Source organism: Gymnoscopelus microlampas, assembly GCF_963454915.1.
Source record: "Gymnoscopelus microlampas genome assembly, chromosome: 14".
Taxonomy (NCBI): Eukaryota; Metazoa; Chordata; class Actinopteri; order Myctophiformes; family Myctophidae; genus Gymnoscopelus; species Gymnoscopelus microlampas.
This window is the reverse complement of record NC_139951.1, coordinates 30,627,306-30,653,653: the sequence shown is the minus strand read 5'-3', so window position 1 is coordinate 30,653,653 and position 26,348 is coordinate 30,627,306. Positions and strand designations below refer to the sequence as shown.

Here is a 26,348-nt window from a genome sequence, read left to right as displayed (position 1 = left end):
CCTGATTTATCCAACATCCCCCGAGTGTAGTACCACTCCGCTTAACCACCACCACCACCTTATCAGCCTGTCTGCATCCCTGTTTAACCATTGGAACGTAGTTAGGCTGTGTTTATGTATGAGCGTGGGCCGTGGGCGTGTGCATGTGGGCAAACGTGCACGAGTGCGTGGGTGTGTACACACACGCCTGCAGCATCCCATAAAATTCCACGCTCTTCCCCAGATTCAACCTGTCAAACATCCTAATGAGGCTCCTAAGGCAATGGAGCCAGATGATGTCTGAGCTTATATCTGATTCAGTGTTGCTTTTCTGCGCTTTACGTTCAACCTTTGACCCCCTCCCATCATTTACATGCTAATTGATGATTTGTGCCGTAGATAAACAAAGCTCTAGATGTGACGTGGCTCGTGTCATGCTCATGCATGGATATCAGGAAATATATGGAAAATCTGGGGGGGAAAAAGAGACAGAAAGAAAATCTGATTGTCAATCTATATGTCGTTGCTGTCGGGGAGAAATCTCGTATCTCGTTCTCCATGTTTCAACCTTTTATGTTTTTTTTGTAAATGAATGCCCTACTTTACCATACAATAGTGTCGCACAAAAGTAATGAAAATGCAACACTTTGTGAGCTTGTAGATCAGCTATTGTCACTATTTTTCATTATCATTATTATAAAAATAAAAACGTATTTTTATAATAATGAAAAAGAAACGGTTTTGGACATACAAGTTTTCCAGCCGACAGCAACAATATCGACCTTGGATACGGTTGTTATGAAGCTTCGCATTATGCCTAACCTACACTTGGTTGCGCACTGGTGTTGCGCACCGAAAATACAGATCTACAAACTCACAACATGTTGCAGCGCTCTGCTTGAATCAGTGTTTCTAGTCAGCCACGCATTTCTACAGCTAAATTACAGCCCACTCTCACAACAGGCGGTCCATTTAAATATGACTCTTTCCTACGCTTGTTCTCTGCTACATCAATGCTGCGACACACGCTGCTGCTGGCAAACAGATATGAATACTGACATTTTGTGTTTTGCGCTTTGGGCCGCTCTTGTATACCCATGGGGGGTTTCAGCATTGCAGTCCCTACTTTAGCTTAGCATGCTGCTTGGCTAATTGAGGGAGCTAGTCAGCTAGACTAAAATATCTTATTGTATGTCTGGACATATGTAATGGGACTGTGTGTGTGCGTGCGAACGTGCGTGTTGAGATTCTTTCAGCATGAATGCTTTTGCTATTATTGGGTTTTCTCTTACGGTATCTCATCTCCTTTCCTTCACCCTGCAGCAGTAATGTTTAGTTCATAATATGAGGTCTTAGATATGCAGTTCAACTTCCAGGCACAACTCGATCAAATAGCATTTGCTTTGCAGATTATAAGGGACTGTGTTTAAATCTGTTTTTGAATATCAGTCTTTACTACAGGACATCTAGACAGTGTGAGGGAACACAACAATCACAGCAAAGTACACTTAACTGAGTTTTACAGTAAGTACGGTATTACCGGTAGTATATTTGTTAACCCAGTTGCCAAAGTAATTAGCAAATACTGTATGATGTATTTCTGATTAAGTCAAATGATCTTCGCTGCTGATTAGATCAATCCAGCTCTGTAAATTTGCCATTGTCTGCTTATTGGAAATTAGTCGATTCAGTGAATTAGACTTTTCTTTTCTTGTCATGCAATTTAGAGCCAGACTGATCTATCGGTCTGGCCTTCCATAGCTGTATCCATAACCAGATGTTGTTTGATATGTGCCAATTTGATGATTATTATTATTTTGCATGGAAGATAATGCGTTTTCTTCTATTCTATTTACGCTTTCTGTGCACTGGTCATTTTGGGCAACACATGTTATGGTACATATCTTTGTCACAAGTGTTTTTATAGCAGTCAGAATGTGTTATTCCCTAATATCAGTTTTGGCATTGTCCCCAAAAATACAGTATCAGTCAGGCTCTGATGCAATTACTAATTACCTGCAAGCAGCAGGAATGAAGGTCACTTTGAAGACATTAATAATAAAGTAATGTTTGGATGATGGACTACATTGTCTACCAGCCAAATAGCATTTAGCAATCCAACATTCACAAGCATTTTTATGACCCTTGACAAAATCAAGAAATAATTTTCAGTACATGGATGATTAATTCCAACAACAAAGCAATGAAATGGAGAATCATGAATCATCTAAAAATAAAGGTAGAACTTATGGAAATTAGCCTACGTGTGTAAAACACTGGTTCTTTCCTTCTATATACACAACATATTAAAATGTTCACTCAAATTATGGACAAATGCTCGAGGAAAACGATAAGGCAACTGAATAGCCAGTCATATTGTCATTATAATGTCTGTGTATACTTCATTCAAGCCCTTGCATTCATGTAATCTCCCTGACTCCATCTTAATACTTCATCATATATTAACACCTCATCTGAATGCCTGCTTCTAAAACCTCCTTGAATGTGAGGTTAACGCTCTGGATGATCCAAAATTAATTTGAATGTATTTGACTCTTTAGCCTAGTTAATGCTAAAACGCCTCCAATCCAGGTCCAGTCAGTGCATTGCATTCACCCCTCCTCCATCATCACTTTTTATCGTTTTGGAACTGAGACAGAATATATCCTTTTGTAACTCCTTTCGTAACTGTTAAATTAAACACTCAGGATTTTACTGTGTACCCTAACCATGTGGGAGGGTTTTCCTGGGGGTTGATTAGACCAATGAATATGTATTGGTCCCTGGCTTGTTCCATTTCATCCATTATGAATGAGGCATCTAGGGCAGCACGGAGGACATGCAGAGAGCCAGGTCATCAGTTGCCGCTTTAGCGGAAGCAGGGCCAATCTCTTGGAAGAGCAATCACACCGGATCGAAAGCGCTGTTTGCATCCCCCTGAGTAGCTAACAATAGCACTCGGGGGGCAACGAGCTACAAAATAAATCACTTGGATTTGATTCGGAGGAGGCTGCATGAAAATAACAATGAGTCATCCTCGTTTGTCCTCTCTGTCTCCATTGGCCATGTGCCATGCAGCAGGTGTCCCTTCTTTGACTGTTGTCAACAAAACTCAGTTTCAGTGTTATAGCAGGAAACAGACTAATAAGGAATAGGATAGGAGCCATGATGCGTCATGTGTGATCAGTCATTTTCAGCGAGCGGCACGGTCATATAAGTATGAATTGGGTTTAATTCCTATCCTGAGATGATACGTACCACTGGACATTTAGCATGGCTGAACTATCTTGCTGTCTGGCTGGTTGCCTGGTGGTCCAACATTGATCTCAGTGTGACTGGGCCTGTGGAGGAGACCAGCTCTCTGTCACAGCTCACCGGAGATGCCCCTGCAGGTGCTGTGCTTTGAACTGGATCATTCAATTACACAAGCGCAGCACTGGAGCCAGCGCTACACTAAATTGTTCACAACTGACATTTCACTCACACATCAGAAATGTTCTACACAGTTTAGTGCTTTTTTTGGGTTTGATCCCCACCCCACCCCCCACAAATCTGAAGCTATGCCCCTAGGTGGTCAGCCTCAGGTGCCCAGTTCTCTTTCTCCTTTTCCTTTAAGATGGTGTTCCCCCACAGGATTTGTGTATTTGGCAATATCTACAGTATCACACCTGAGTTCCATCAGACAGTTTTCAGTCCATTATTTGTTGAAAATCAAGCAGGACCTGGAGCGTTGGAAACTCCCTCCTGTCTAGACAGAGTTTCACTTCTAAAAATGAGCGTTCTCCCTTGTTGACTTTATCCAATCATAGGGCATTTAATTGGTGTTTTCTTTTAGGTCTGGAAGAACCACCCACTTCACTTGGAAGGTTCTTCCAGACCTAAAATAAAACAGAAATGAAATGCCCTATGATGGAATGGGTTCATAATAATATCTCCTCAACTTGGCTGAATATTTAAGCTAAGTCTACTCGGGCAACGGTTGTTGCATAAACAGTTAGATATTTCAGGGCAGTACAACATTTGGGCTCACCCGAGGGTGACCTAAAGAGAGACAACACAACTTTTGCCCCAGTCATTAATAACCCTGACTTTCTACCAGGTGTCTTAGAATCAGGTTTCAAACATTGGGATTTAAAGGGTATCACTTCCCTCTGGGACCTCTTTGAGTCCTCATGACCTTTAATCATAGAACAGTATAGAAATATGTATCCAGTTATTATACCATATATATATATATATATATATATATATATATATATATATATATATATATATATATATATATATATACCCAGTGGTCGAAAGTAACTAAGTACATTTACTTACAGTAGTTATTATTTACTTTGTAGATTTTGATTATTATTACAGAATAATATACATTAACCACTTCAGCCCTATACATTTCGGCCATTTGAAAATAGCCGATCTACAAGCTCACAACGCGTCGCAGCTTGTAGATCTGCTATTTTCATAAGATTTTCATACATTTTGAAAACTTGAAATGGGACATTCTGCGTAATGAGTACTTTTACTTTTGGTACTTTAAGTATATTTTGATGCCAATACTTTTGTACTTTTACTCACGCAAATTGTGAATACCGGACTTTTACTTGTAACAGAGTATTTCTACATTGCAGTATTGATACTTTTACTTAAGTAATAAATGTGAGTACTTTTTCCACCACTACTTTGTATATATACAATATCTTCTTCCGATAAGATTATTAATCACTTAAACCCTATATATGTTGTTGACTGGTGTCCCTCAGGGGTCTATAATTGGTCCCCTCCTATTTTTCCCTATATACACTCACAATGCCCCTGACGCATTGTCAGTTTGTAGGTCTCCTATTAATTAATAATAGGGAATAGGGAAAATACGTCCTTATTAGCTGGTTTTATTGTCTGATATTGAAAAGTGTCTGTTTTGTACTGCAGGAGATACATCAATCAGCGTCTTAGAAGCATTTTCTAGCAGCTGATATGGATAAAATGTTATCATCTGTAAAAAATAAAATAAAAAAGTTAATTAATCTGGTACTCCCATGTTCAATGGGCTATGCCTAATCTACTGTTCTGCCAATTACACAGTCAGCCTATTTAGGTGAAAACCCTCCTCCAAGCTTAAAGATGCAAATGTCACAAATCCTTTGCTCCTTCCCGGCATCCACCCCTACTTTCTGACACATTAAATATTCATGATGCCCATGATTACAGAGCATTACAGTATTCTGCCCTCCAGGAGGAAGACTTGAGTATAGTGCAATGTATCGCCTCTACAGGGCTATATATATACAGTGTGTGTGTGTGTGTGTGTGTGTGTGTGTGTGTGTGTGTGTGTGTGTGTGTGTGTGTGTGTGTGTGTGTGTGTGTGTGTGTGTGTGTGTGTGTGTGTGTGTGTGTGTGTGTGTGTGTGTGTGTGTGTGTGTGTGCGTCCATGTGAGTGTGAGTGAGTTCCACCTCAATCAGAACATCACAATTTGCGAGAAACAAAATAATGTATGGCCTTGAGAGACAATATTAATTTTGAAAAATGACACAGTTTAATTAAACAGCAGTACAAAATCTTCTATAAGGTGTGCATGTACAGTATGTGTGTGTGCTCTTGGACCCATCACTACCCCAGTCGCTGCTGATAATAGGGCTTTGTGTCTGCATGCGTGAATGGGGAGCATATGGTGATAGTTTTAGTGAGAGCACAACAGGAGTTATGACTCCCCGGGGTCCCACTAACATCAATTATTCATATTTTAGCATTTCTGATAGCCACTCAGCTGAGGTTTGTTTACAGACAGGTTAGAGGCGTTCGTATTTGACTTTATATATACAGTATATGTGCTCTTCAAGTGCAACAGTATATTGACCAGTGCATTCACATGGTGACTATTTTGACCTTGTGAATATGGTCAATTACCATTCATGTCAAGTAAAACCTCTCGAATATCTTTGTAATGTTGAATGAGAACAATTATTCCTTTTTTATCTTAATTAAAACTAAATTAGGCCATTTATAGGGTGTTGTTATTGAAGTATTCGTAATAGTGGTTACGGTAATGATAAATTGTATTTTACACTATTTAGATCATTTGTAACTGACAGGCATTGAATTAAATGTATATGTTTGAAATATTTTTCTGCTTATAAACCTTCCACTTTCAGCTATTGTATATTTTGGGCACACATCGAGAATAGCGGATTGGCTATTTTTGCTATTTTTGTGTGTTGAAAAGACAGAGGAGAGAGTGAACATGAAGACTTAAGTGCTGTGTCCATGGGTTCCTTTTTAACATCATGTAGGTCCAAAAATAAAATAGAGGACAGTCTGATAAATAAATAAAATCCATTAGACATTTCCATTAGAGTCTCCTCTATCCAGAGTACTGTGTGTGTGTGTGTGTGTGTGTGTGTGTGTGTGTGTGTGTGTGTGTGTGTGTGTGTGTGTGTGTGTGTGTGTGTGTGTGTGTGTGTGTGTGTGTGTGTGTGTGTGTGTGTGTGTGTGTGTGTGTGTGTGTGTGTGTGTGTGTGTGTGTGTGTGTGCGCGCGCGTGCGTGATCGGGCTGACCTCTATCAACTAGTTTCTCTTTTTTGAGTCAGAAACCACAGATTGTTTGACCAATATTTCTAAAAATCAATGTTGTACATCAGTGTGTCTTCTTGTTGTTTCCAGGTGTGGCGGGGTACCATAGCCAGAATGCGCTACAGACGCATGCGCGCGGCCCTCATCATCCTGCGGGCGTACCGCCGCTACAAAGTCAAGTCCTATATCCGCGAGGTCAACCGTCGCTTCAAAAACGTGCGCTCCATGAAGGACTACGGCAGGCATGTCAAGTGGCCCACACCACCCAAAGTCCTCCGCAAGTTTGAGGAGGCCCTCAAGAGCATCTATAACAGGTAGTCAAATAGACACACAGTACAGGGGACCACATCACATGAACGCAATTGTTTTCATTTCTTTGCTTGTCTCCATTTCACTCCTCCTTTCTCTCACACACACACACACACACACACACACACACACACCCACACACACACACACACACACACACCCACACACACACACACACACACACACACACACACACACACACACACACACACACACACACACACACACACCCACACCCACACCCACACCCACACCCACACACACACACACAGAGCTAAACTCATGATCTAGGCTAGACGATGGGCTCAGGGCTCAAAGGAGAGTTCCAGCTCGTTCAACACGTGCTGCAATACGTTACGTTACAGTACATTAATGTACATTTGCATTCAACCGTTTCAAACTTGTTAATAAAGTAATAGTACGCCCACCAAAAAAAGATTTCTGAAGAAAGCTGTGATTTGGTTTATATTAAAGTTGTTAATAGGCGCCATGGGTGAGTTTACATCCACTGGAGTCCCTTTGAAGACGCTTACACGTGTTTCCTCCAGCCTGGGGCTCACACTGAGCATTGATTTATGTCCCACCCCATCAAAGCCTCATCGCCTCCTTTCATCCCGACTATACCTACAGTATAGAAACTAGCCTTCCAAGAAAGGATGTCAGACGTCAGCAACAGTCATTGGAAAGCTCGACTGAAGTCCACTGCACTGGCACGCACACACACCTGCTGTATGGAAGATGCGCTTGTCAAGGCCTCGTGCAACCTTGATCCTGGACGAAGTCGATTTCCCTTTGTTCACGTTTGTGCGCTATCTTGCACGTACTCATGCTTGATGCTTGTGTATGTTGCATGCAGTATTTGTGCCTCTGTATGCATGTGTGCTTCTCTTTGTGTGTGCTTGATTGTGTTTCTGCACCCCTGCAGGTGGTGGGCGTGGACACTGATCAAAGGGCTGACTCCAGAGGAGACCCTGCAGGTGAGGGCCAAGGTGGCCACCCTAGAGGCCCTGAAGGGCCAAAGGTCGGACATGGGCCTGCAGAGGGCCTGGGAGGGGAACTACCTGGTGAGTTCAAGTAGAGAGTGGTGTTGGTACACGGTATTATAGGCATGTCTGTATACAATACAGAGAACAAAGAGAAACACACTGCAGAGGCAAAGACAAATAAATCAGTGCGAGGGAAATGCTGGCTTCCAGTTTGAGGGTTGATAAGCTGGCACACTCTGTCTCTGTCAATAACTACCCGGTGCAGTGTTTTCCCCAAGTTCCACACAAACGCTAACAAAATCTCACGTTAGTGCAGATTCACAAATATTGTGAGCCAAATGCCATGAATTGGTGTTATAGCAATATTCTGTTGAAAATGTGCACATTTAGCTAATGACAATTCATATCTAACCGGCCAACAAATATTACAATATATATTACAGTACTTTGGAAAACCATGTTGACTGGATCGAGTGCACAGGCACAATTGGCAATATAAAATGCTAAATAAATCTAGTTTTCATGTGGTGGGTTGTCCCTTTTCATTAGGCCCACCTTTTTAGTCTGTTAGAATCACAGCAAGCCCATCGGTTGTGCTGCTGATAAACATTACCGCCCTCTAACTAGAGGCCAGAGTATGTTTGTGGGTGTATTGCATGTGCACATGCATTTACTTTAGTATGTGCAAGTCTGTGCATCCATGCAATTCTGTCTTTGTGTGCACTCTTAAGCCTGAGTTGTACTTAATTATGCACGGTTGTCATCTGCAAACTCACAACCCGCCACAACGCACTGTGAGCTTGTAGATCTGCTGTTTTTGGCACGTAACACCCACTCACAACCAAGCATACAGTATATCAGGCATTATGTCTGCACTGTGCTCAGTGTGTCATCGTCTTTACTGTAACTATTACACTATGGAAGCATGTGGGGCAACGTGAGCCCTGTTGAACCAACCTGCCTCTGGCTGAATACCAGCATCGTCTATCAATTGAGTGCTGTACTCACAGCTTTTCTTTTCCTGTTGAGTCAGAAGCGAGACAGCCCTGAAACAGCCTCTTCGTTCACGCTGGTCTCCAGTGAACTGCAACGGAAGGACAAGTTCATGAGAGTCCTATTCTCCTGCAACGTGCGCAAGGTACGAGCCTGTTACACTTATGTTACCCCATCTGCTGAGAGTGCTCCATATTAGTGGAGGTGAATGGGAATGTAGCCCACACACACACACACACACACACACACACACACACACACACACACACCTTCCCAGCTGTCAGCCACTTTCGTGTGTGTGTGTGTGTGTGTGTGTGTGTGTGTGTGTGTGTGTGTGTGTGTGTGTGTGTGTGTGTGTGTGTGTGTGTGTGTGTGTGTGTGCGTCCAGCAGGGTGACTGATGAAGGGCTTTGTTTTCCGCAGATCAACCGTTTCCACAAGGCGGAGGACCGCACCGTTCTGATCACTGACCGCCACCTGTACAAGATGGACCCCCTCAAGCAGTACAAGCCCATGAAGAGCATCCCTCTCTACAACGTATGCCACTGCCCGTCATAATGTACACTCCTCTACCATTACTACCCACTGCTATGTACATGTACACACACACATACACACACACACACACACACACACACACACACACACACACACACACACACACACACACACACACACACACACACACACACACACACACACACACACACACACACACACACACACACACACGCACACACGCACGCAAATGTTTAAGCAGTTGTTTGCTGATGGGATAGGGGGTGTACTTTTTTTCTCTTTACATTTTAGCCAATTATTTTTTACCCCTTTTTCTACCCAATTTAGTCGTTGTGCCAAGTAATTCCTCCCAACACACATTTCTGTGTTGTCACTGCTGTTGTATCCTACTGACTCACCTGCCAGTGAGGAGCCCTCACCGGGAGGACGTAGGGCCTTCGGCCTACTCCTCCCGCCCAACACTCCCTGCTGACAGGTGCCGCCCCAGCCCGTAGGAATACATGCAGTGACAAATATCACACGGGCCAATTGTGTTCGCATAGACGCCCGACAAAGCCGGATGCACCGCGGTGGATTCGCACCCACAACCTCCATGGTGGTGGGCAGGGACTTTACCACTGCACCACCCAAGCACATGAGATTTGTTTTCATTGAAGATGTAAAAGAAACGCAGACGTATCCGTACAATCACAGGTCATGCCGCTACATACATGACATCATGAAACAGAAACACCTCTGGCCATGAACGAACGCAGTATAACAGTATATACACAACCAGTAAATTACTGTGAAGTGAGAGTGAAAATGTTATTTCTTAGTTATACCAACCTTTCTTAACACAAATAACCCTTTTAGGTGTGTATGAGTGTTTACAAAAGATTGCCCTTCCATTTGACCATGAGCACACTAGTCAACATGCCCACCAAAAGCCAGGTTGTCAATTATGATTCTATCCGGACATCTGTTCTGTTTAGTGCAGCATTGCCATTGAACTCTGCACTGGTTTGTGCAGCACACTACACACATATTAAGTTGCTATCGATAACTAAAGTTTTTAGGGAGAGCTAGATGCTATCTTGTAAAAGAAGCTGATCTTTTCTAATACTGATGAGTGGTTCTGAAACATTTTCATGTCAAGGACAGCTAAAATTACATGGATATGACTGCAAAAAGATTTTGTGCCAGTGACCCCTATAATAGAACATTTGTCAAAATCTTTTGAAAATAGCATGTCTACAAGCTCACAAGACGTCACATCGCAAGCCGTTGTGAGCTTGTAGATCGGCTATTGTCGAAGAGCCGAATAATTAAATGGGGCTTAATTGTTTAAACTGTTCCTCATTTTGCTGGGGACCCCCCAAAAACCCCTGTTGGTCCCCGGACCCCACTTTGAGAACCACTTGATTACTGATACATTATATATAACAGCGATCCATGTCTTTGGCCTCAGAGTTGTGATAGCACACATCCATAAAATTCATTCATTGATTGGTCCCTATTGTCAATTTTTGTATCTGCAAAAATGTATCATTGCTTAAAGGAGGTCTAGGGAGCAAGACTTTTCCAAGCTTATTTCATTAATCAAATCTTTTGTCTGCAGATAGATCTTGGATGATGTTGTAGCTTACTGGTAGATTTCTAGGCTAATTGAATGTGTCGAAGCACTTGGAACAATGATTTATGGACTTTGCAGTAATACTGTATGAATGGCCAAATTGCTTTCTGAAATTATCGTTGTACCAAGAAGTGATTACTGTTTCACTGAGCATCTCTGTGATCCTGTGGCAACATGTACAGTAGACATGCCAAATTGTCTCCTGGCTCTACAATTGGCTGATTTTCATATTCACACGCTGATAGGCCCATTAAGGCGGCCACACATACACAGCACATGAGGTTGTTTCCATGGCAAAAGCATTCTGTGGATTTGCATGTCTTTTTGTGTGTGTGTGCATGCGTGCGTGCGTGTGCACATGCGTGTTTGCGTGCGTGTTTGTACAGTATGCGCAATCGGGCATGCTTGTGTGTGGAAGAGACAGGGAAACAGGGTGTGAATGTATTTATGTTTATGAGATGTGTGTGCCTTCGCGTTGACTTTGCAATTTCAGCACATCCATTTCCACAAGAAACCCGGCCTGTTCCTCAGAAACTCATCTTTTATGTAACACACCCACAGAGCCAAACCTTCTCCTTCTTCATTAAAGCAATGTCTCAGTCAACGTATTCAACAGGGAATGTTTCAGGCTTTGGAGGAGGGTGATTTACATCTGGACGCTTTCCTGTTTCCCTGTATTACCCTTTGGTGGTTGATAAGTTCTCCCACTGAGATTAAAGATTTTTTATTTCCAATATATTTATTTTTCTAACACAGACCTAGCCAAGCATCACCGCTGTGACAAACAATAGTTGCAGCTTTAAGCAGCCCTGGGGTGAAGGAGACAGGGGGGCAGTCTTCTACGGGTGTACCACTGACCTTGGGGGGTGAGACAGGGAGGTGAGAGGAGGTGGAGAAGTTTGAGCACCACTGTTATAGCAACATACTGTACCTGTACTGTTAGGATTTAGAAAACATCTTTAGATATGTATTTGGCCGCAGACCCCCATCTCAAAAGTTCCAGGGACCCCCCAGAGGCAAAGATTTTAGTACAAATGTTTGCTTTAAAAAATAATATATATTCAAAGATTTGCACGGATGTTCACGATTTAAAAAACAAATAGCAGATCTATATATATATATATATATATATATATATATATCTGCTATTTTTGAATAGCCCAAATAAATCTAAAATGACGGATGTGTTCCTGGATTGAATGCAGTCTTCTACGTGTGTACCACTGACCTTGGGGGTGGGACAGGGAGGTGAGAGGGGGTGGAGAAGGTGTCATACATTAATCTCCGGGGCGGCCGACCACCACGGTCTGATGAAATGAGTGAGATATGAGCCCCGCTGGGCAGTGTGACAACTGTGACACGTACACCCCAATGTTCAGGCTAACAGTGACTGACCGGAGAACTGGAGAGAGCTCTAGAGATGGACGAGCACAGCCCCCTATCACTGTGTGTGTGTATGTGGAATGGAGAGTAGGGAGGGATGGTCAGGATTATCCCTTTCAATTCAGGAACGCAACTAAAAATGTCTTCTAAATCCTATCAGTTTTCTGAGAAACTAATGTTGTTACAGTATATCATTGGTACTCAAACCTTTTCATGTCAAGGACCCCCAAAATGATATGTATTTGGCCGTGGACCCCCATCTCAAAATATGTAGTTCCAGGGACCCCCAGAAGCAAAGATTTGAGCTACAAATGTTCGTGTATATTCAAAGATTTGCCCATTATTTTCAAGATTTTTCAAAAATAGCAGATCTACAAGCTCATAGCGCTATGAGCTTTTATATCTTTTTTTAATAGCCAAAGAAATCTAAAATGACACAGATGCGTCCCCCGTCTTAATGGCTTAACTGAAGGAGATTTTATTTATTGTTCAGTCAAAGACACAAGCAAACACGTGCAAAAGAAACGAGAGCACGAGGGCCCTGCTGAAAGCATGGACATATACACACAACCAGACACCATGTGATGGAGAGGTAGTCTCGTGCAGAAGGCGTGCAGGGAGGCATCAGCTCTTTAGGCCAGTGGTTCTCAAACATCAAGGACCCCCAAAATTTTATGTATTTGGCTGCGGACCCCCATCTCAAAAAATATTTTGTACCTAGCAGATCTGCTATTTTTGAATAGCCAAATCATAAAATTTGGTTAAAGTGGTTAAAATAATTGCAACGCTATATTAACTAATTTTGCTGGGGACACCCTGGCACCCCCCAAGGACCCCTGGGGGTCCCCAAACCCCACTTTGAGAACCAATGCTGTAGGCAGGCTTGCATGCCTAGAACACTACTCCAGACGGACGCAATGAGGTAGCATCGTACAGTACAATACACCATGCATTTCAGCCACAGCTGTTCAGGCTGAACCCACTTAAAACTACCGTTTCAGGTAAACAGAGTTCACTCACCTTTTTCGAGCCTTTCCGATCCGAAATGTAATGCTTGCATTGAGTTGTGTCGGGCTGATACACTGGTGTTTTTTTTTGTTAAACACCAACAATGAATACTATTCCAAAAAATAGAATCATGTTTGGTTTACAAGTCCCCCCCATAATGAATTCTGATGGTACTGCCCAGTTTACCCATATTTTATCTATTTTAGCAATACATCAGCCATTACAGCTAACCTTATGTAGCTCGCCCATAACATTAGACCTTATTACAGCATAGAATGGCAAGTGGCCAGGGGCGGGGGGGGGGGGGGGGGGGGGCGGGTTTTCAAGGTGAAAAGAGGAGTGGGAAGATGTGGTGGAGACGTAGAGCATTGGTTCTCAAAGTGGGGTCCAGGGACCCCCAGGGGGTCCCCGTATGAGCTTGTTGATCTGCTATTTTTGAAAAATCCCTGGCTTAAAATATTTTTTGAGATGGGGGTCTGTAGCCAAAAATAGTAAAATACATATCATTTTGGGGGTCCTTGACATGAAAAGGTTTGAGAACCACTGACGTAGAGGAGTGGGAAGGGGGGGGGGGGGCTAAGGGAAGGAGGAAATGTGGTGGAGACGTAGCCTGGGGACTGAGGAGGCGTGACGGCGTGAAGCGATCGATGAGCAGCGGGTCAAGCGAAGGTGAAGAGCAGTTAGCTGGTCGTTGATTAGCGGCGATAAGCTATAGCTAACTCTCTGGCTGCACTACCCACCCCACACCACCCGCTGTGTATACTGCTGCGTTAGGGGAACAAAAGGGTGACGAAGGCATCCTGATGGATGTGCTCCATACCTCCACATCCCCGGTGTGGAGCCGAGGGGCTGTCGAATCAGGGGATTTATATGGCAATTAACGCCTGTGCTGCGAAAACGCAGGGAACGTTTTGCTGTTCCACGCCCTTGTGAAAGTAAAAAGTGTGCCGCTAAAGAAATGGGAAAGACAGCCGTTCCCCATCACCGTCTTTTCTCCCTGATCGCCTCTCAAGGTTTCTCCTCTCCTCTTTTCACATTTCATTTTCCATCCTCCTTTCCCCCTGACATGTTCTATTCCTGCTACCTCCACCCATCCCCACCTCCTTTCTCCCTTCTCCCTTCTCCCGCTCTCTTTCTCTCTCTTGCTTCCTCTTCTCTGGTTCCGCCGTTGTCATGCCAACTTCCCTGGAGACTGCGTTGTCATGGATACAGAGCGGGGCAGGGCAGATCAGCTGATGTCTGGTGGCGTTCAGGCATGTGTGTGGATAGCCCTCCTCCTACATAGTATGTGTGGGCTTCCTCCCTCTGCCTGCCTAGTGGGGCTTATCTGTCATATCCCCCTCTAGTTACCCTTCTCACCACACTTTCTTTTCCATCTCTCCATCCATCTATCTCTCCTTCTATCCAGCCATCCATTGGAGTAATGTTCTAGGCAGCCGTACCAACATTTTGCTACTAGATACCGGTACCTGTATGAGTGATAGACTATATATCCAACCATTCTCCTCCGCTTTGTGCGTCCTCTGTCCTCCTGACATGCTGATCCCTCGAGCGCACAGTACGTCCTCATCATCCTTTTTTCTCCTTTTACTTTCATTTCACCTATATCCATCCTGTCCTTTCTCACTCACTCACACAGTAAAATCCAGAGTGTTCATTTAACTCTGGGAAAGTCCAAATGGACCTGCCGGGGTTAGAATCAAACAGCGTATAATAGTTGTGACATATAATTATAGCTGACTAACTAATGAAAGCCAACCTTTTCCTCAACAAACATCCATAGCAGGCTCACTGGTGCCCTCACAGCCAGAGAGGTCACACAGCTTGGCTCATTATATTAGATCCATTTAGTCACCCTCCTCTCTCTCCTCTCTCTTCTCATTTCCATTTCCATCCTTCCCTTCATCTCTGCAAGGCATCGCTGTGCTGCCGTTATGTAACCGACCTGTGGCTTCCTAAAGCAATGCTTCTCAAACATTTTCATGTCAATGATCTCCAAACTGATATGTATTTGGCTGCTGACCCCCTTTTGAAGAGATTTTGGGGCCAGGGATGGGAACGCCATAACAGAAAATTGGTCAAGATTTGTCACAATTTTTCCCAAATGGCAGATGTACAGGCTCACAACGCAACGTCCTCATGTTGCTGGGGACCCCCTGGAACCCCCTAACCGGACCCCACTTAGAGAACTACTGCCCTAAAGAATAGCATGGGAGGAATGTCCAATCCAATCCCTATCCCCCTGACGATGGAGATGACCGGACTGGAAACGCTCTCGTCAACCATGCCGACTGTTACTGCTGCACGTTAGCATGTAGCATCTGTATCACTCATTCACTGTGTGACAGACAGATCCGCTGCCGCACGGCTGACGTGACATTTACAGAAACAAATGATCGTCCCCAAAAAAAGGGGGGATAAGGAAAATAATCTATCATTACGCGAGTCATTAGAACAACGACTCTCATTCCAATCAATTAGTCCTTTAATATAAATGTAAATGTAACCCAGCTCTGTGTAATTAACTGTGGGTGGTTAGCAGGGGGGGGGGGGGGCATGGCCTCGGGTTGTAATTTAGCCCCGATTCTGGGACACTCGTCACCGAAAGGGGGAGAGCAAGTTGTGGCCGTCGTTTCGCAGGTAAATTAGCTCGCCGTGGTAGCCCGGGGTAGAGGCCTGTCTTTCTGGGTTTTGTTCTGACGGAGATGGAGGGAGGATTTGTCTCAGTGTGGCATTCTGCTGAGTGGGTATTAATGTAGCCGACTGCCTGCCCTCTGGCTGCTGTGCTCGCACAATGCACTCCACAGGCTCCGTGGACCTGAGCTTACTACAGAGACAGATTAAGGGATAAATAAATGGAGAGATAGGCAGAGAAACCTTGAGGGATGGAGGGATAAGGCAGACTAAGAGAAAGAGATTGAAGCGCTAGGAAAACTATTAGGCCTATTGAACTCCTTAGCTGTGTTTACTGGTGCATGCTATCGGTAGCTTGCCCTGTAAGACGGAACAATTCAAGCGCAACACTGGGAATCCTCTGACATGCTGATCTCCTCTGGGTGTTTGTGGGATGAGGCAGTCTTGATTAAACACCTTGTCTGCATCCTATGGGATCCTGATCAATAGCTCTTCAGTCACATTCATTGGACCTCAAGGGTCAGAGGGAAGGGGGGGGGGGGGGGGGGGGTCCAGATACATCAATAATACATACACTCTTTTTTTGCATGACTGTATCTGATCATTACTCTTTTCAATCTCAGCATCCTGTAGGTTCCTTTCCAATTGCACTTGGTACAGATTTTGTGTCTGTCTTTTGCTCGTAAAGTCTTACAGTAGCCCTAGCCCTACCATTCGCCATGCTCTAGTGGTTGAGCTTCACAGACCCATTGCCCTGCATTAGATTATTGGTCCTATTATTAGCAGTGCCTTCATTGGGGTTTTGCCTTCCCAGAGATGTGAGAGAGATCTGCTGAATCTACCATGTCCCCAATTCCCCTGCTGCCTTCTCTTTACTTCTTGTTAAATGAGGGATAATAAATTACAGTTTGCACTCTACTACAGTACACGAGTACCTCTGTGAATTAATGTCCTTTGGGCTGTGCTGAATTCCTATGTATGGTTGGATGGGTGTTTGCTAATATGTTATCATTGAGAAATGGTATTGTACTGTATACATGCCTTTGTATTGTGGTAAAAATGAGGCATACAGTAACTAGCAAATAAGGGCCAATATACGACGGTATTAGCATCTACAGCAGTGGTTCCCAAACTTTTTAGCTCAAGACCCAAAAGAGAAATCAGCATACAATGTCAAGTGGCCAGGGGGGCCGAATTGGTCACGGTGAAAAAATGAGTGGGAAGGAGGAAAAGTGGTGGAGACGTAGCCCAGGGACTGGGTAGGCGTGACCAAAACGGGACCCAAACTAGTGAAAATAGTAGATCTACAAGCTCACAACGTGTGGCTTCGTGCCACTTTGCGAGCTCTGTTATTTTCAGTACTTCTTAAAAAAAACATTGGGAATTTCCTTTATTATTTTTATTTTATTGTGTGTTGATGTTCATCAATGGCCCATGGATGCTTACCTGTGTGTGTGCGCCCTTGTCCCTCTTGTCTCCCTCCTCCCCAGGTGACAGGGTTGAGCGTGTCCACAGGGAAGGACCAGCTGGTGGTGTTCCACACCAAGGACAACAGGGACCTGGTGGTGTGTCTGCAGGGCATGGTGCCCGCCACCGACAACCGCATCGGGGAGCTGGTCGGCACCCTGCTCAGCCACTTCAAGAGGTAAGGACCATACCGTTGGTCTGACATGTTCAACCGGTTGACGACGACTCACAGTGAGATTACAGCGGACCTTTTTTCAAAGCATACAGCGGGTGGTTTCGTTTTTCGAGGAAACCTCTGGACTCAACTTTCAGAGGCAAGGCGAGTTTATTTCTATTGCACATCTCAACAAGGCAATTCAATGTGCTTTACATAAAACATTAAGCAAAATAAACACATTATAAAAGGACATTTGAATTCAGTTAAAACAGGAAACACCCGTCTCCTTAATAGGAAACACCTATCAAGACACAGAGCTAAATAAACCCAATATAATAGGACATTTGAATACAACAAAAAAAGAAGAAAAAGTTAACAGAAAGATAGAGTAAAATTACAGCTTAGAAGAATGATTAAACAGAAATATTTTTAGCTGTGATTTAAGAGAACTGAGAGTTGCAGCAGACCTAACGGGAGTTTGTTCCAGATATGTGGTGCATAAAAACAGAACACTGCTTCTCCACAAAACGTACTTGCGATAGGTAATTCAACACCCTAAATTTCCTGTTTGTTTTGTCAAAATGTTTAATACATTTTAAAGCACAGATTGTGTTAAAAGTAACACTCAAGAGTGTACGCAAAAACGTCAATGTGAAGACATTGCATTCAGCTCTCCCTAATCGCTGTGGCACTGAAAACAGACAGTGATGTCTCGCTAGGAAAATCCCAGTACAAATTGCACAGCTCCAACACACTAAATATCTGACCAAAAATCGTCACTGGATAACTACGCAATGATGGTTAGCTAACATTGACTAAATTATTCAGGTAAGTTCTATAACATTTTGATGACTATGTCATGACATGTGAACGCAAAACTAAATGATAAGTCATTAATGGGAAAACGATCGATGTTTATGTGTGATATATGGCCAAAGCTGTGAATAGACAATAACAGGTATTGACGCCGGTACAGTATGGTCTTTTAAGATCCCATAATCGTTACTGCTGCAATGTTTTGAACAGCACGGCCTACTTCAGGGCAGGATGACTGAAACCCCCAAACACCCTGCACCTTCTCAGTGCTTTATCTTCTGTCTCAGTAAAAATGTCCAAAAGACGACTAGAACTCCATCACTGGATGGAGGAAGAGAGAGAGAGAGAGAGAGAGAGAGAGAGAGAGAGAGAGAGAGAGAGAGAGGAGCGGGCAGCAGGTGAAGGGAATGGGATACAGGGACTATGGTGATGGAGGGGCTTGTCATAGAAGGTAATAGGAAGGGAGATTGGGAAGGGAGAGGGATTTAGTGTTGGGCTTGGGTGTGTGTGTGTGTGTGTGTGTCTTGTGAATTGATGTATGTGTGTTTGTATGGTACACTGTAAACTCCCTAGAGTTCATTTAACTCAGAGTTCAGAGTTAAATAAATACACTCAGCATTGTGATATGTAAAGACACTCAGAAAAGGCAGCGTGACGACATTACACTCAGCCTCACAGTGATGCTCTTCCTTATCTCTGTGGGACAGACAGCAGACGGTGTGATGTCTCGCTGGGAAAATCCCAGTACAAATAGCACAGGTCCAGATCTGTTGACCTTGTGGTTGCCAGGCTGCAGGATGTAACCGAGGCCACTTCCTGTTTGTCTCCTGTCCTCTGTGGAGAGTAAATCAACATTCATACTAATCGCCTGTTGTCTCCCCCTTAACCACATGAACCCTATATACACTATGTTGTGCAAGAAATAGTGAAAATAGCAGATTTTGAGGATCAGGAGGCATACTTCCTGACTCTATGTAGCATTCATAGATTGTGGAATAGTTGTGTGGGCAACGAAGACTAGGGTTAAGCCAACTCCACTTTCGTTCAGCTACGGTCAACAAATCCACTACTGCCAATACTGGCCCGAATGTGTTGTTGTGACTTAAATAACAAGGCATTACAGCAAAAAACAGCTTCAACTCGGCTCAGCTTTATTCTGTGGAGATTCCGTTGTTGTTTCTTTCCCCCAATTCAGTTCAATTCAGTTACAGTTAGTAATCTGGTTGTTATAATCAAATCTACTTTTTTAAATTCTCTCTCTCATCATCATGTGTGTATTGGGGATCACTCACTGTACCATTATTTTAAATTCATATTCCATAGTCGCAACAGAAACAAGACAGGAGGTCTACCAAGGCCATGTCATACCCCAAATATTACATAAGGTTCACACACAGGAATAATATCTGCGATGCAAATCAATAGAAATCAATTGATGACCTCAGAACCTCAGAAGAAAGGGAATTAATCTGAGCTGCTTAGAGATGGCTGCTTAAAGTACTTATGTAAGGAGTATAATCTTGCAACACTTAGATGAAAAGCAATCAGAGCATTTCTTTTACCTCTGAGAGATAAAATAAATATGTCCTCAAGTGGGAATAGACACCACAACCCTGTGTCCACCACTGAAGAGACAAAAAAAATGCTGTGCTGGTATGCTGGTGTTTTAGCATTATGAAATTGATTGATGCAGTGTTATGAAAGCAAGGACAGTGATTAAATATGACTTTGGAGTATATTGCACGTTCCCCTTAGAGGACATTGCTAGGTATCACAGGAACATTGCCTGCACAGTGTTAGCTCTGACGCGCGTACTCCTTAATACTGTACCGCAGATCGTTAAACCTGATCAGCTATTTCTGGTCCGCGACACAATCACAATTATAAGCTCTGCATTTAGCAGACGCTCTCATCCAGAGTGACTTACAAGTGCAAATCAGACTAAGCAGAGTAAGCATGAACCCTGGTCAACTAATGACAGGGTAAATAGTCACATAAGTAGAGTGCAAAGAGAACAATATAGTGCTTCAAAGAAACTAGGATTCCAGGTAAGCATCTAACCTATTATCTTTCTGTACAATATGCTATCTAAATAACATTCTTAACATGACAAGTACAGGTCAGGCATTAGTTGCTTATAATGTTTGTGATCTAGGAATTGATGCTCATGGCTGCATTCTGTGGAAGAGCACTAGCTATATTTGTCTAAAATATTAAGACACGTTTTGAACCTATAGAAAGGGTCGTTTCGGCTTGAATTGTTTGTACATTTTAAACTACACATGCAACATACATTAAAACTAAGTTTGAATACAAATTCCTGTGCGTTCACCGACCAGGTGAAATGATAAATAAATCTCTGCTGTCTGGCAGGAACCAGCTAACTCCAAAATGTTTATTTTTCAGGAAAAAAAAAATGGAGTTAGGAGGTTTTATTCATCATGGATAAGAACAGCTGAATGGACCTCCAAGCTCACTATGAGGTTGGAGGTCAAAAGGGGGTGGAGCCTGGAGTCAGCTAAACCAGCTAACTCCACCCCCCTTTGCTGGAGTTAGCTGGTTTAGCAGAAAGTTTGAGGATCCAATGGAGTTAGCTGGTTTTGTCCGAAGCACTTTTTAATACTTTTCATTGGTTCAATCTTTTTTTTACCAACACAGAGACGTAAAGGGTGTTCAATAGCACTGATTTATGGAAAAAAATGCTAAAGCGTAAAAATTTAGTTAGCTGGTTCCTGCCGGACAGCAACGAAATGATGCATCCAGTAGTAGAAGTAATAGTAGTATTGGTCCAGATGAGTGGTATTGACAGATTAGATAAGATACATTGATACAAGACACACATTTCAGTTCAGCTAAAGGAAGTCTTCATTCCACCTTAAAGGACAGTCAGTGTCATGTTGCTGTCCAACAGATAAGATACTGTACTTGGAAATGAAACCTCTGGACCAAGTCCCTGTTTTCAACCCCAGTTCTTTTTATTTGAGTTCAGCTGCAGACATGGCTCTCTATTCTAACGATGAGATCCTCAGGCTTTGTACAGTATACAGAGAATACCAGTGCCAATTACAGAAAGCAGAAAGAGAGATTGAACAGAACTCACAAGAAGATTTGATTGACTTGAATTGATTTGAACTCTGAGAACTCTAAAAATGTACCCATATCATCTTGCTGTATACTAATTAACCTTTGTAGTATGTTTATATTGGACATTGATTTAGACACTATAGTCTCCGGGTACACATTTTTCACCCTTGAACTCCTTTCAGCTCATTTCATTATGGGTCAGCTCAGCTCATTTCAGTAGCACAGTGCAAAAAAAAACAGATCTTCTTGTGTGTTCTACCTCCTACGATGCTGGAGAGTAGACAAACATTTGTTTTTACTCACATTCAATGTGTATTGTTAACAAGGGCGGAGGGGGCTGGCATTTACCCTCATTTGCACTCAGATCAACATGAATATCAGCATTTCAGATGAACAGCACACATGCCACTGCAATAACTCACTATTCCCTAATAATTTACAGACCTAGACCTTATGCAACATGAGAACCATTTGCATCTGAATGGCAGAATGGCAGAGTTATCCATAACATTTTAATTAGGGATTTCACCACAATAAAAAATATTCTACTATCTCATCAGTCATCAAAACGTGACTGTTTTGCCTTGTTTGTTTTGAGAATTGAGAAGGACATTTAATTATTAAATACAGCTCTGTGACAGGCTGAAGCCTCACTGAGGGTTACTGCTGGGGTCGGAGACATTAATATTCACCAATTTGTGCCATATAATAAGTGCGGTTGCGTGGGCGTTGCAGGAATTCAAGTCAAAGCAAAGCCTCACAACCGAACATCTAATGAACTCCAGACTGGAGAGAAAATGCCTCTTGGTCCCTCCGGGACACAGTTCAGATCTATTATAGATTAAATGCTCTTCTAAGGCCCCTTGCAATCCTATTTGTTCAGTCTTTACATCTGATATTTGCTTTGATGAAGCATGTTTTGGGGTTTATCATCAATATCCCATCGCTTGTTACGAAATGATGCCCAATACAGTCTGGGAAATGGATTGAAGATTTATTTGTGATTGCATGTGTGTGTGTGTGGCTGTGCGTGCACACACACACCTTTACCGGCATGTGGGTGTGCACATGCTTGATCAATGCCATTCCTTGATGCTATCGTGTTCCACATATAGTGGAACCTATTGCTCTGTGGGTGTCGGGCCGACACAGACCTGCCACTGGGCCTCACGTAATGACTCTCCATGTGCTCTGCACACCAACCCATCCATCAAACACAGGCAGAACAAAGGGACACAAACGTGTACGTGTGTGTGTGTGTGTGTGTGTGTGTGTGTGTGTGTGTGTGTGTGTGTGTGTGTGTGTGTGTGTGTGTGTATTAGTTCAACTGTATGTCTTAATGCATGCTGTATGTTGTTATAGGCACGGAGGTGTGTGTCTGAGTGTGAGTGTGTGTATGTGCACACACTGGACTCTTGCGTTCACACAGGTAAACGTGCTGAGAGGGATTTTGCACTATACGTACATGTATACGTACTTGTACATCCATCCCCTCGGCAGCTCCCAGTAGACCTGGCTCTAACCTTTATCTCTCCTTCAGCATGCCACGCATCGCACAAAAGCAACATGCACAACAATGGGTTATTTGAAAGAGGCGGCTTAAGGGTGATTTATACTTAGTCGTGTGCTGGTGTTGCGCACTGAAAATAGGCCGATCTACAAACGCGGCGCGTTGCAAGCTTCTGGATCGGCTATTGTCGGTGCTTGACACGATGCGCAACCAAGTGTAAATCGTGCGTTACGGCGTGTACACACAGAGCAACACTCTTTATTCAACCCCCAACCAGATATAGCAAGGCCAAGGCAAGATGGCTGTGAAACTAATACCCCCCCCCCCCCCCCCGTCTCTCTCTCTCTGTGGCTCTTCAGATCTTTGCACTGTGCACTGATCCGAGTTTCAATAAGCCATGTTACTAAATTGTATCGGCTTGTAACTTTTTTTTTTATTATTATAAATTGTAACTGGTGATACAAAGTTGCATACCCCCAAAATATAGAAACGATTTGCAAAATACAATGTGTGTGTATATTCTGTATATATTGTAATAAGAAGATAACCCTCTTATCTGCAGTGACGCACAAGTTATCTAAAAACTCACAAATACTCCGTCCCCATTCTGCATGAAAAGGGGGAGGATTAGATTCCCATGACTTCTAACCCCCCCCCCCCCCTCCATTCCCTCGCTCCCTCACTCCCTCGTCTCTCTCAATCCATTTTTCCCCTGCCTTCTATTTTTGACTACATCCCATTTGTACACTATACCCCTTTCCCTCTCCTTAACTCCACCTCCACATGGTTTTCTCCCCTCTCTCTCTCTCTTTCTCTCTTGCTCTCTCTCCCTCCCTCTATGTCTCTCTCTCTGCCCACCCCTCCATTTGAGGAGCAAAGGAGATGAAATATTTATTCCATGCTGCTGTGGAGGCCTATATTTAGATAGGCAAGACCATTCTTTCTCTCTCTCTCTCTCTCTCTCTCTCTCTCTCTCTCTCTCTCTACCTCTGTGTATCTCTCCCTCCCTTCCCGTTTTGAAATGCAGTGCACACAGGAGCCACTGCAGCACTCTCACCCTCCACAGGACGTAAGGGCAAATACACTATTCACCGTCTCACGCATGCGCGCGCACACACACACACACACACACACACACATAAACGCACATACACACTCACACGCACACCCAGACCCACCCACGCACGCATGCACACACACACACACACACACACACACACACACACACACACACACACACACACACACACACACACACACACACACACACACACACACACACACACACACACACAGACATGCATGAAGTGTACCGGATCAATGAAGTTGATCACGCACAATGGTTGACCAAACCTTGATGGTATCCCACATATCCTCAATGGACCTGCTGTGTATCACCTTGCAGTATTGATTAACTTTTTCCACATATATCAATGCACATACATGCATAAATGTAATATTTCTAACCTTCTTCATAGTGTTCATGAGTAATGTTCTCTGATGCTAGGGAAACTTTACATGGCAATACCGTAATACACATGCTATAGTACAGTGATTCTCTACCGTTTACATTTTAAGGACCCACAGTTTAATATGCATTAGGCCATGGACCCCCATTTGATAAGCATGTTGACCTGAATCTACAATGTAAAATCCTCAGTGTTAATTTAACTCACAGCCCCTTAAAGGTCTGTTTGGTTCTTAACTATCAAACATTTAGCTGGGGACCCCCGGGAACCCCCTCATGGACCCCAAAGGTTGTCAGACACGTGGTCATCCAGGCTTGACAGTATACAGATCAAAGGCAGAAGGCTGAATGTAGGCCACGCAGATGCCGTCCTCAGCATGGTGACAGAATCTTGTTCGGAATGAAATGAGAGCTGTCGGGTAGGAAAAAAACGTATCATTTGAAGCGCTGCAAAAGATATCGAGGCTCTTTGATAGTACATTTGTGAACCGTCAGCATGATCTCCTATATCACACAGCGAGTGATTATTACAGCCATGAGTTTGTAAAAGTTGGAAATGCATGCTCGATGTTGGTGTTCAGTTCGTCGGCAGTCAGGCCTGCCCTCTCCTCGTCCCCTTGTAGAGGCGGTGAGCTATTTGAAATGTTTCTCAGGGAAAACGCTGTTGCACAGCAGTGTTACCCAAGAAGAGACATGTCCCAAAGTCCTAAAGCACTGTAATGTAGCTCCAGTAGTTTCATGCTTCATTCTGTTCCAATCCTGCAGGCGCGATGTAGAACATCTTGCCCTGGCAGAAACTCTTCTCACAGTTTTCTTGTATGTTGTGCAAAGCACACTTTGTGGCGTTGTCGCTGCTAGTAGTGCGGCCTCCTCCCTGTTTTAACATGTGTGTATTATGAAACTTGCTGTAATTAATCCACCATAATGCAAAAATGTGCTTCTGCTAACATTGCGACAACCAATTGCAACAAGTTTAGTCTGTCAGCTGGGGATTCCAAAAACTATCATCTCTCGCGACGGCAGCAGTACGGTAGGTAATAGCATTTAAACTGTGGCTGTTGCACGCTGCAGCCACAAGGTTGTGACCTAAACAGAGCAAACAGGCTTTAGAGATTTGCTGCACTACACTTGTGCCTGGTTATTTATCAGTGATTGTTTGCACCACACATCTCATCACACACACACACACACACACACACACACACACACACACACACACACACACACACACACACACACACACACACACACCGCAGCCTCTGGTTCACACTGAGCTGAGCCGAGCACATCTCATAAAAAACAGCTTACCCTTGAATAATTTATCCACAGACTTAATTCTCCCAGGTGAACCACCCCCCCCCCCACCCCAGTATGAAGAGAACTTCAGTTCTCTGAAGTCCTGCATATTCGACATGCACAGGCAGAGGTGCAACTGTAAGCCCCTGATAAAAAACCTGCAACCTTTGACATGTTACATCTGTGGTACTTACCAGTAGCATTGTGCAACAGTGTACAGTACGTGTGTTGCATGAGAACATGTACTGTATATGCAAGTGCGTGTCTGTGTATTTTTTGTAATCATCCATGAATGCACGTGTCTGTGCGCCCACATGAGTGGACGAGTGTATGTGTGCATGTGGATGCATGTTTGAGTGTGTATCTGCAGCGGTTGTGTGTGTGAGTGTGTGTGTGTGTGTGTGTGTGTGTGTGTGGTGTTTGCACAATTGCACAAGCAAACCACAAGCCTGCGTGTGCAGTGTGACCTCACATACAGCAGGTACACGTTTGTGTATGCGACGGATACCCGTCAGCACACAAATGATCTCCTCTGTGGTCATGTCATT

At 43.5% G+C, this 26,348-nt stretch overlaps 1 protein-coding gene across 2 annotated transcripts in view; it reads left to right on the top strand.

Moving 5' to 3' along the window:
* myo1d (myosin 1D) overlaps nucleotides 1–26,348 on the top strand; it is a 129,278-nt gene that overhangs the window by 80,399 nt on the left and 22,531 nt on the right. For both annotated transcript variants that reach the window (XR_014602296.1, XM_084078890.1), the window contains exons 17-21: nucleotides 6,647–6,870; nucleotides 7,791–7,929; nucleotides 8,885–8,989; nucleotides 9,267–9,380; nucleotides 17,493–17,647. Coding sequence is in view for 1 of the 2 variants with exons in the window: in XM_084078890.1 (XP_083935016.1) it covers nucleotides 6,647–6,870; nucleotides 7,791–7,929; nucleotides 8,885–8,989; nucleotides 9,267–9,380; nucleotides 17,493–17,647 (737 nt within the window). In the remaining variant the exon portion in view is untranslated. The remainder of the gene's footprint in view (nucleotides 1–6,646; nucleotides 6,871–7,790; nucleotides 7,930–8,884; nucleotides 8,990–9,266; nucleotides 9,381–17,492; nucleotides 17,648–26,348) is intronic.